The sequence below is a fragment of the Dipodomys spectabilis genome, unplaced genomic scaffold, assembly GCF_019054845.1.
Source record: "Dipodomys spectabilis isolate Male_0828 unplaced genomic scaffold, ASM1905484v1 ptg000118l, whole genome shotgun sequence".
In the NCBI taxonomy this organism is placed as follows: Eukaryota; Metazoa; Chordata; class Mammalia; order Rodentia; family Heteromyidae; genus Dipodomys; species Dipodomys spectabilis.
Window position 1 is genome coordinate 4,748,630 of NW_024870795.1, and position 12,236 is coordinate 4,760,865.

Sequence of the window (12,236 nt, forward strand, 5' to 3'; positions counted from 1 at the left end):
GGCTGGTGCGGGGCGGGCGGGCCCCGGAATTGTCATTTCTTTGTTTCCGAAGGCGGAGGAGGCTCTGAACCCCCCCCTCCCCGCGCCACCCCCCTCCCCCCCGGGTGCTGGCTCCATGTCTGTGTGACCGGCCCCTGGGGTAGAGTCCAGGCCCGACGCGGGGCGGGCCGGCGGCGGCGGCGGCGGCGGCGGCAGCGGCGGCTGAGGTGAGAGGCGGCGGTGCGGGCACCGGCCCCGCAGCGGGAGGATGAAGCGGCGGAACGCCGACTGCAGTAAGCTCCGCCGCCCCCTAAAGCGGAACCGGATCACCGAGGGCATCTACGGCAGGTGAGCGGCGGCGCCCCTCCGCCGGCCGCGGGCCCGCAGCCCCTGGCCGGCCCCGGAGGGGCCCTGCTCCGTTATGTAACCCCGACTAGGCCGCACGCCCGCGCCGGGGGCTCTCGGGAGGCGCGTGGCCCCGGAGTCGCCGGCCGGCCCACCGCGGGGTCCGCCCCGGGGCGCGGGGCGTGGCGGGCGCGGAGGGCGCGGAGGGTGCGGGCTCGGGAGCTGCGACGCCGCCGTTGGCAGCACCCGGCCCGTCGGGGGGAGGGGTGGCGAACCCTCTTTCCTTCCCGGCGCCCTCTGGAGCCTCAGCCTCGGCCCCAGACGGACCTCCGCCGGCCCCTTCGGGCCTGGGAGTTTGCCGGCCTGAGCCCGAGGTGCGCGGACCGTGCACGGGGGAGGGGGGCAGGGGACCTGACAAAGTTGGGAGCTGACAGTGACTCCCTCGGCCCCTGGCGGGGAGGGTGGGCGGGGGGGGGGGGGAGAAGAGGGGCTCCCGACAAACTGGGTCGGGCCCACGCGATTCCCTCCTCCTCCTCCTCCCACTTCCCTTAGGGGATCTTAAATCTGCCTTGGAGGCCCAAGCTGATATCCCCAAATCATGCCCTATGGCCCTGCTCCAGATGCGGAGGCCGCTATCCGCTTCTTGGCAAACACCATTTGGACAATTGCGGGCAGATAGTTTTCTCTGAACCTCTTAAAAGCCACCCCGTACCCCCACCCGTAAAGGAAAGCAGTGTCCCTTTAAATAGAAATTGAATCCAGTCCTGGAGAGAAGGACAACAGGTTCACTGGGCAACTCTATGACTCCCTTAGCGTCCCCAAGCCTGATTTGTGTACGACTGTTATTTTGAGTTTCTTGGGATGTTCCTTCTACTCATTTTGGTAAAGAAACAATTTCAGGGGCGAAATAATTAGTTTACAAAGGAGAATCCCCAGCATGTGGATATAGACTTACTTGAGTGCTCAGGAGCTTTACACTTTAGTCCTTCTGGCTGTGCGACTTCCAAAAATATGGGAGAGAGCTGATGACAGCCAGGCTGTCTTAGCTACACCTTGCACATGCTGTTGTTTACACATGTGGAAGGACTGTTTTCCATGGGTAGCTGACCGATAGAAAGATGAGTTTCTTCAAGCTTAGAAGCATTGAGAAGTTGAAATAACAAGTTCGTGGATATAGCCTTATGTGGTGAGCCATATATTATAGGAGTCATTCATTCACTTAACCAACACAGTGTGCCAAGCAGGCTTCTATCCATGCAGATCAAAAATGCACACTGAATCCATCAAACCTGACCATTTGAACAAAACAAAAGCATTTTTTCCCCTACAGATTTAAAAAGCTGAGGGAAAATTGCCTTCAAATTTACACATTTTATACATTCTTGAATAAAGGAAGGTATTATGTATTTTTTACCCCTTTAGCCATTGAAAAAGATTTGAAGAACTAATCTTGAGTTGTAACACAGGAATAGAAAAAGCATATTAAGAGTTGGTAGACATTAAGACAACAGTGGCATTTGAATGACTTTATTTACAGTAGCATAGATGATATACCTCCATTTATAGCGAGAAGATTGAGAGTCCCATATTGTTTGCACATTTTTGGGTGTATTTCAGCTTTTCATATTTAAACAAACTCAGTTTACTACCTGCCCCATAGTAGCCACCCAACTGATGTGAATTAATATAAACTGTGTAATGAAGATCTGTTTTACTGATGGCTTTTGGAATTGGAATTTTCTTACCCTGGATGCTAATAATAAATACACTAACCTATTAAGAGTTTCATCTGCAAAAATGTTAAGAACCAACAGTTTCTTCCCTCAAATTTGTTGGCTGCCCTCTGGGCATTTTAAGTTAAATGTTAATAAAAGAAGCTATATTTCTACCTGTCTTCCCTGGATAGAGCATCATATATCAGATGAGCATTGCAGTCATGAATCTGTTTCTTAGCTTGTGTTATAAGAGAGTTGGACTGAAGAACAAGATCATATATATTTTTTTCTCATTTGGTTTTAAAGAGAATTGGAAACGTTCCAATTATTTCTAACGCAAACAGAATGAGCTACTTATAAATAGGACGTTTGAGGATTCATGCATATCAAATATCTGTTCATCAAGTTTAAACCTATACTAAATTGCTCTTCACGCTATGTACAGCCTATTTTGTTTCTCAACATCTGGCCAATTTAGTCTCATTAAACAACTTTTTTCCCCTTTTTTCTCTGAGGCTGTGTTGACAGTTTTGACAACCATTGCCTACTGTTTCATGGCCTGACCTTTCATGGCCTGCCTCTGTTCATGTTCTCTAGCTGTACAACTTTCTGAGTCTTAGCATAGGAAGGAAGTAGCTGTAGTGAAGAGGTCACTGGACTACAGCCTTTGGGAGACCCAGGTTCGTACTCAAAGTGCCAGCTCTGCCACTTTGAACAGCTTTGAGCCCTAGTGTTCCATCTGTTAAGTGAATTTTGAAGACTTAAGCAGATTTGTGCAGTTTGTGAAACTCTTTGTAAGTTCTGCTGTGCTGTACAAGTATTTAACATGTTGCTACACAATTTAACACGTATAGCATATTTAAGAAGGCAGGAAAGGGGGCTGGGAAGGTGGCTCAGTGGTAGAGCGCTTGCCTTGCATGCATGAGGCCCTGGGTTTGATTCCTCAGCACCACATAAGCAGAAAAAAAAAGCTGGAAGTGGTGCTGTGGCTCAAGTGGTAGAGTGCTAGCCTTGAGCTGAAGAGCTAAGGGACAGTGCCCAGGCCCAGAGTTCAGGCCCACGACTGGACCCCCTGTGCCCCCCCCCCAAAAAAAAAAGAAAAGAAAAGAAAAAAAAAGAAGGCAGGAAAGATCAAGATTTGGTGCGACTATATTGAAAAATTAAGTAGTCAAAATAAGGAGTCAGTTGCTGTTTATAGTCTTAAAAAATTTCTTGTTGAGTTGGAAGAGTGGCTCAAGTGGTAGAGCGTTTGTCTAGCAAGCATAGGGACCAGAGTTCAAGACCTATTACTGCCTAAAACTTAAGATTCCTGTTGCTGAGAGGCTTTTCATCATGGCCTTCAGTCCAGCATCCAAATAGTATCATTGATGATTATTATCATAGCTCTGTTGGAATTCTGTTCCAGGGCAAGATGTAAGGAAAATCTTAGACATATCAGTATTATCTGCATATAAATGTCCACATTTGAAAATTCAAGTATATTATGGGAAATGTTACTCTAGTCAAGTTATTAATCAAGAAAAAGACAAAAGATTAAGGAATCATGATCTTTTTTTTTTTCTTGAACTCTGGGCTTGGGTGCTGCCCCTCAGCTCTTCAGCTCAAGATGAGCACTCTACAGCTTGAGCCACAGTGCCACTTCTGGTTTTCTAGTGGTTCTTATTGGAGATAAGAGTCTCATGGACTTTCCCTCCCGGGCTGGCTTTGAACTGCGATCCTCAGATCTCAGCCTCCTGAGTAGGTGGGATTATAGGTGTGAGCCACTGGTGCCTGGCTCATTTTCTTTTTTGTATTACTGAAGGCTGAAAGTATAGTTTCTAAAAAGTGAGGGGCTGGGAAGGTGGCTCAGTGGTAGAGCGCTTGCCTTGCATGCATGAGGCCCTGGGTTCGATTCCCCAGCACCACATAAGCAAAAAGAAAAAAAGCCGGAAATGGCACTGTGGCTCAAGTGGTAGAGTGCTAGGCTTGAGCTGAAGAGCTGAGGGACAGTGCCCACGCCCAGAGTTCAGGCCCCATGACCAGACCCCCAAAAAACCCAAAAACCAAAAGTCTGAGGTGACATAGAGCCTGACACAATAAGCAGTCAGTGTTCAATAAATGTTAAGGGAGCAAATTAAATGAGTAAAGGTTAATCCATTCCAGTTAGTAGAGACATATTGTTTATAGGATGGTGGATGATACAGGGCAAGCCATGGTTCCTGTCTTCAATGAGTTAAAAATCTAGTAGATCATTGTAATACCCTGTTCAATTTGAGTGGCTTAGCAGTTCCGTTTGTTTTTACTAGTCAAGTAAAAATATTTCTATTGGATCAAATTTTAGTTTTCTATTTTAATGGTTCACCTGACACATTAACAGCTATATTTTGTCTTGTGCTATTTTATGAAGTAGACAGTTGCTACTAAGTAAGGAAGTGCTTTGTAACTCAAATTTTCAAACTTGAAAATTATGAAAACAAGTTAGTAATAATGAGAGCTCTCCTTAACTATTACCCTTTGAGGTCCTCAAATTTCCTGGCAGTGATTTTATCCCTAAGACCACCATCACACACATGCACCAGAACTCCCCCTGTAACTTCCTTTTTTTTTTTTTAACAGTCCTGAGGCTTGGAATTCAGGGCGTGGACACTGTCCTTGAGTCCGTTCTTAAGGCTAGAGCTCTACCACTTGAGACACAGCGCCACTTCCAGTTTTTTATCAGTTTATTGGAGTTTAGAGTCATGGATTTTTCTTCCCCAGGCTGGCTTGGAACTGTGATCCTCAGATTTCAGTCTCCTGAGTTAGCAGCTAGAATTACAAGTGTGAGCCACTGGTGCTCAGTTCCTTTGTAACTTCTTATTGTAGGCAGGGTTCTCCAGATGAGGTGGGATTGAGGTCTGGCTTAGTGTTCTAGCCTTTGGGGCTTCTGTGGTGGTTTTCCATCTCTTACCCTGCGATAGACTCCTCACTCCTTCTTACGAATTGTTGATTTTATAATAGGAAGATGAGGTGATAAAGATAGAAGTAGAAGATTGAGCCAGAAACATTTAGAGTAGAAGTATATTTAAGCTGGGCATGGGAGGTCCATGCCTGTACTCCTAGCTACTCAGGAGGCTAAGGTGTGAGGAGGATCACAGTTCCAAGCCAGTCTGGGCAGAAAAGTCAGTGAAACTCTTAATCTCCAATTAACCACTAGAAAACCAGAAGTGGAGCTGTGGCTCAAACTGGTAGAATGCTAACCTTGAGCAAAAAAGCTCAGGGACAGCACCCAGGCCCTAAGTTCAGGCCCCATGACTGACAAGTGTATTAAAAGTTTCTACAGTTGAAATTGTTACTCAAGCACACCATTGTGAATTTATGACTACTTCTTATGTTATATTCTGCTTATAGTTTTGCCTAAAATTTAATTCATTTCTGTACTTGGCAGTTGCATTTTTGTAGCTTACTGACTTAAAACTAGGTGCAAGGACTCAGGTCTGCCATGGTATATACATGATCCCTTTTTCTCATCTTTATTTGAAGAAAAGTTCTCTGGTCTTTGGGGCGCTTGGAAAGTGGCTTTTAAAACAATCACATTTTGCATCCTTCCCATCTCAGTTTCCTTTTTCAGACCCTTGTCTAAGTAGTCTTGTCTCCAGAGATTTCCCTTGATGTTGTTCCTGCCTCCTTAATGATGTTTTCTAAGCCTGATTTTAGACTCCTCTGGGCTATGCTTATTAAAGTCACTGCTGCTTTGATTGTACATGCATTCTGCAACTGGAATTCCAGATACCAGTGTTGCAATCTCACGGCCTGACAGCATTGCAGTAATCTTGGTAGCTTTTAACTTCAACCATCCTGGACCTGACGTGAAACAGAAGGAGTGTTAGGGAAGGAGTAAATATAATGGAGAAATTGAAACGTTTAACACAAAATACATTTAAACAATGTCATAATGGAATGGTTGGCCTAAATTTTTGTCATTGTATATTCTTCTAAAAAAAAAAGTACTTTCTTCCAACTTTCCTATGATTCTTCTTGTCTGGGCAGTTTTGGCATTATTAAGTGTTTTGAAAATTCCTGTAAATGGTTGCTGTTGGCCTGAGGAGCAAAGGAGAGAATGTAATCCATTTCAGATTCCTATTCTATTAATGATGTTCCCTTCATTTTCATCCTGATTCCTCATGGCATTTCTTGAACCTCTGTAGACTTAGAGATTGACTTTTTAACTATAGGCTTAATAGTTTATTGTTTTCACTTTCTTACTGTTAATGTGCCTGTGTACCATGTGCCTAATCCATGTTCTGTGAACACATTTCTAAAGGCTTCTTCCTTAACCATTTCTCCCAGATTGCTTCACAGATTGTTAACCCTTTGGGATTTTAGAAGTGTTTAGTTTTGTCCTTTTCCATGCTGTTACCACTTCATAGAGTCTGAAGGGTCAGGTAGGAATTTTACAACCATAATTAAGTAAAATTTTGTAACTGAAATTTAGTGTATTCTTCAAAAATACTGATTACTTTATTCTCTAGGCTTAGTTAATTTGGGTGTCTTGGAGTCTTTTCAAGAATTAGGTCCAGAAGAAAAAGTTGGCTGCCCAGCAAGTTGCATAAATAAAATGATACATACCAACATTAGAAACACAGATCTTTTTTTTTTTTTCTTCAGTACTGGAGATTGAATCCTGGGCCAAGCACTCTTAACACTACACTTGAGCCACATCCTCCCCTAGGAATGCATCCTTTTCTTCTTTTTGTTAATATTGTGCAAATTTGGGGGGCGGTAATCTTATTTTTTAAAGAAAGTGAACTAAGCAACTCAAGGGTGGTGATGGGAGGGAGGGAATGAGAGAGAAAGAAGAAACAGCTGATACTAAGCAAAAGAAGGGAAATATACATTTCACCTGATTTGGACCAAAAAAAAAAAAAAAAAAGAGTTTCAAGGACTTTCCTGCCTGGGCTGGCTTTGAACTGAGATCCTCAGATCTCAGCCTCCTGAGTAACTAGGATTACAGGTGTGAGCCACCGGTGCCTAGCTTGGAATGGTTTTTATTGGACATAAGAGTCTTCACAGACTTTATTGCCCGGGCTGGCTTTGAACCTCGATCCTCAGATCTCAGCCTCCTGTAGCTAGGATTATAGTCTTGAGCCACTGGTGCTCAGCTTCCTTCACCTTCTTAAGACAATTTAATATAGGTTTCACTGTTTTTTTGTTTTGTTTTGGTCAATTGTGGGGCTTGAACTCTGGGCCTGGGGGCTGTCCCTCAGCTCAAGGCTAGTGCTCTACCACTTGAGCCACAGTGCCACTTCCGGTTTTCTGGTGGTTTATTGGAGATGAGTCTCATGGACTTCCCTGCCCAGGTTGGCTTTGAACTGTGATCCTCAGATCTCAGCCTCCTAAGTAGCTAGGATTACAAGCATGAGCCACGGTGCCTGGCGACTGTTCTATTTTACTGGCATATAAAGTACTTCAACCATATTCATCCTCATTTACCCTTTCCATTCTTCCTCTCCTGCTGATTCCTGGCCCCTAGCAGACCTCATTGTCATTTTTTTAGTGTATATTAATTATACCAAGGGATTCCATCATGGCTATTTTGCATACACACATAATCAGAATAACTCTTTCTAGCTGGGCACTATTGGCTCACGCCTATAATCCTAGGTACTCAGGAGGCTGAGATCTGAGGATCACTGCTCAAACCCAGCCTGGATGGACAGATCAGGGGCTCTTAACTGGCTATAATTCCAGTTAACCAGCAAAAAACTAGAAATAGAGGCATGACTCATGGTACAGTGTCATTGTGAGTAGAATAGCCGAGCAAGCAAGCAAGACTTGAGTTCAAGCCTCAGTCCTGAGCAAAAGAGTCATGTCCTTTATTACTCTCTTTCCCTATCCAGGAAGCATGTATCTTTTGCTAAAACCTTTTCCATTGTGGATTTCTTTAAATACTTGAGTGACAATTTCCTTACAATCTCTCACTTTTAGGCACATGTGTTTTAGCAATGGAAATTTTAAAAAAACAACTAATAAACTGTTAGATAATGTTCTGTGAGGCTTTATATCCTCAGATTGACAGTTTGGTCTCAGCTTGTCAGACTTCCCGGGTACTTATCATTTGGACCTTTGGAAGCCCTTTGTTGGCTTCATTCCCTTGCATTTTTACTTTGCTGCCCTTCGGGACTGTGCTCACATTGAGTCATAGCACTGTAACATCAGAGGTAATTTCCCTCTCATCTAACTCCTCTGTTGCTGTTCTTTTTTTAGAAGCTTTGCATTTAGTGGATTGGAATGATGTAGCCAGTCCACTTTAGATATATCCATCTGTGGTACTGATGCATTTGAGCTATTTGTAATTGCAGAACTGAAGAGGTGACTGGAAATAATTTTGCTGTTTTTAAATTATATTATTATTTAGTTCATGGTCAAAACATCTTTAAAAATCAAAATGGCTCACCACTAAAGTCAATACTTTTTCTTGTAGTAAGGACACTTGAAAACCAGAGAGAATGTCAAGTTCATGGTTAGAACAAGAATTCCTGTCTCTTATGAAAGAAAGACTGAAGCTTGAGTCTTTTTCAAGTGTAATGAATTGTTTTCTCATTTTCTTTCCTAAGCTTGATGAGATATTGATTGTAGTCCACTACGTTTGTGACTTAGTTGAAAAAAAAATGAGTTTTGAGTTGGTCATCATGGGATCGGGCTTCTAATTTCAGCTACTCAGAGGATCAGAGTTTGAGGCTAGCCAGGGCAAAAATATTTGAGACTCCATCTCTACCAAAGCTGTGTAAATAGTGTGTGCCCATTATCCCAGCTACACACAGGAAGCATACACAAGAAGGATCTTTTAGGTCCAGGCTGGCTTGAACATAAATTTGAAAACCTATTTGAAAAACACCTAAAGCCAAAAGGGCTGGGTGTATGGCTCAAGTGGTACAGTGACTGCTTAGTAAGCATGAGACTCTGAGTTCAAACCACAGTACAACCTAGACATTTTCTTTTTTTTTTTTTTTGCCTGTCATGAGGCCTGAACTCTGGGCCTGGGCACTGTCCCTCAGCTCTTCAGCTCAAGGCTAGCGCTCTACCACTGGAGCCACAGTGCCACTTCCGGCTTTTTCTGTTTATGTGGTGGTGAGGAATCAAACCCAGGGCCTCATGCTTGCAAGGCATGCACTCTACCGCTGAGCTACATTCCCAGCCCCCTAGACATTTTCTTTATGCAGTTTTGTAGTGTGTGTATAAATTAACTTTACAAATTGGAACTTCTGTTTGTTTTTGGTGGTGGTACTGAGGTTTGAACTCAGGGTCTCATGCTTGCTAAGCAGGCACTTTTTTACTACTGAACCATATCTCTAGCCCACATATTGGAAATTTACAAACTAACATATTGGGGATTTATTCTGTCATAAAACACACCTATTCGAGCTGGGAAGGTGGCTCAGTGGTAGAGCGCTTGCCTTGCATGCATGAGGCCCTGGGTTTGATTCCTCAGTACCACATAAGCAAAAAGAAAAAAGCCGGAAGTGGCGTTGTGGCTCAAGTGGTAGAGCGCTAGCCTTGAGCTGAAGAGCTGAGGGACAGCGCCCAGGCCCAGAGTTCAAGCCCCACGACCGACAAAAAAAAAAAAAAAAATTTGAAATATGAATAGGTGTGTTTTTTGTTTATTTGTTTGTTTTTGGGTCTGATCATGGGGCCTGAACTCTGGGCCTGGGCGTTGTCCCTCAGCTCTTCAGCTCAAGACGAGCACTCTACCACTTGAGCTACAGCGCCACTTCCGGTTTTCTGGTGGTTTATTGGAGATAGGAGTCTCATGGACTCTCCTGCCCGGGCTGGCTTTGAACCGCGATTCTCAGATCTCAGCCTCCTGAGTAGCTAGGATTACAGGCGTGAGCCACCAGCGCCCGGCTTTCATATTTTAAATTTTTAGTTCTCTTAGAGAATGAAAAAACTGTATAATCACGTAACATACATATATATGAATATGTATATGAGTGTACATATATATAAGTATATATATTATACACACATGCACATGAGTATGAGGGAGAAAATATTTATTGCGCATCCAACATGATGAGAAGGGCAAGTGTGGTAGATAAGCATGGACTTTGAAGTCATCAGGATGGAGATTTGAATGCCTGAGATGAGTTGTGACATTGTCACCTATTTTAACTTTTCTCAACTGAATAGTGAAGGTAGTGCCTATTATGTAGGGTAAATAAAAGATGTGACAATCCCTACTACTCCTTGCTTTCACTTTCTTTCTCTCTACCAGTGAATAAAATGTTATGGAAAATTCTGGAAATAAACCATGTTATTCATAAAATAACTTATTTTTATAGTTCTGTTTATTATTGTTGATGTTGTGTTTTACTATTATTTTTATTGTTATGTTTATTGTTAATATTTCACTGTGTCTAATAGGTAGATTAGCTTTTATCAGAAGTATGTATGTTTAGGAAAAAACATAGTTTACGTAGGATTCAGCCCCACTCAAGGTTTTAGCCTTCTACTGAGTCTTGAAAAGTACTGCCTGATGACCAAGAGTTGCTCAAAAAGACATTTGCTATTGTCATTATTTTATTTGGTCTTCGTAAAGGCATATGCTTTATTTACTTGGGTGAAGAAACTGAGGTTTCTTATTTATTTATTTATTTGTTGGTCGTGAGGCTTGAACTCTGGGCCTGGGCGCTGTCCCTCAGCACTTCAGTTCTAGGCAATTGCTCTACCACTTGAGCCACAGTGCTACTTCTGGTTTTCTAGTGGTTTATTCGAGTCTCACAGACTTTCTTGCTAGGGCTAGGTTTGAGTGATCCTCAGATCTCGGCCTCCTGAGTAGCTAGGATTATAGGTGTGAGCCACCAGCACCCAGATTGGCTTTTTGTTTTTTGTTGTTTTTTTTTTTTTTTGGTCTGGTTATGGGGCCTGAACTCTGGGCCTGGGCGCTGTCCCTCAGCTCTTCAGCTCAAGGCTAGCGCTCTACCACTTGAGCCACAACGCCACTTCGGCTTTTTCCTTTTTGCTTATGTGGTGCTGAGGAATCGAACCCAAGGCCTCGGGCATGCAAGGCAAGCGCTCTACCACTGAGCCACCTTCCCAGCCCCTGGCTTTTTGTTTCTTGTAGTTGTTACTTCACCTTGGTATAAAGGGTGCTTATGTGGAATAATTTATACAGCCCTCTCAAGCTCTCTACAGCTGTCCTAATCAGGTAAAACAGTAGGTATCAGGAATGTCATGGCTAGGGCCATTAATCTTTTCTCCTTCTCAAACTAAGAATCTCTCCTATGTTAAATCTGAGAAAAAAATCAAAATAGACATGACAACTTAATGTAAAAGATAATTTTGGGCCAGGATTGATTCTACTGATGGATCAATTGATCTATAGCCATAAAAGACATTAGTGAAGCAATTGAAATTTGAGCAATAGTACTATTAAAAGTACTAATAATAGTAATATTTTAATGTTAACTTTTTGATTTTGATAGTTATGCAGTGGTTCTATAAAAATATTCTCCTTTTGGAGAAATTTAAAGACAAAGAGGCATTATGTTTACAACTTATCTTTAAATGGATCAGGAATATGTGTATATTCAGAGAGAGTTTACAGAATTTTATTATTTGTTTTTGCTACCAGTACTGAGGCTTGACCTCAGCGCCTCAAGCTCTTGTTTGGCTTTTTTGGCTCACAGTTGGCACTCTGCCCTTTGAGCTATGCCTCCATGTCCAGCTTTTTGCTGGCTAATTGGAGATAAGAGTCTTACATTTGGCTACCTATACTGGCTTTGAACTTCAGTCCTCCAGATCTCAGTTTCCTGGGTAGCTAGGATTATTGTGAGCCACTGCTGCCCATTCTTAACAGAAATTTGGTAAAATTTTATAATTTGTAGAATCAGAATAAGAGATATAAGAGCATTTTTGTATTACTTTTGCAATTTTTCTTTTTTTTTTTTTGGTCAGTTGTGGGGCTTGAACTCTGGGCTTGGGTGCTGTCCCTGCACTCTTCAGCTCAAGGCGAGCGCTCTACTGCTTGAGCCACAGTGCCACTTCAGGTTTTCTAGTGGTTTATTGGGAGATAAGAGTCTTACGGACTTTCCAGCCCAGGCTGGCTTTGAACTGCGATCCTCAGATCTCAGCCTCCTGAGTAGCTAGGATTACAAGCATGAGCCACTGGCGCCCGGCTGCAATTTTTCTTTGCCTAAAATTGTCTTAAAAAGTTAAGAAGTAGCGTGCTTATTAAACAAT

At 43.0% G+C, this 12,236-nt stretch overlaps 1 protein-coding gene across 1 annotated transcript in view; it reads left to right on the forward strand.

Moving 5' to 3' along the window:
- The window catches only part of Maco1 (macoilin 1), a 76,952-nt gene continuing 64,716 nt past the window's right edge, over positions 1-12,236 (forward strand). Inside the window, exon 1 of the mRNA XM_042688586.1 lies at positions 1-327. Coding sequence (XP_042544520.1) covers positions 248-327 — 80 coding nt within the window. The 5' untranslated portion in view covers positions 1-247. The remainder of the gene's footprint in view (positions 328-12,236) is intronic.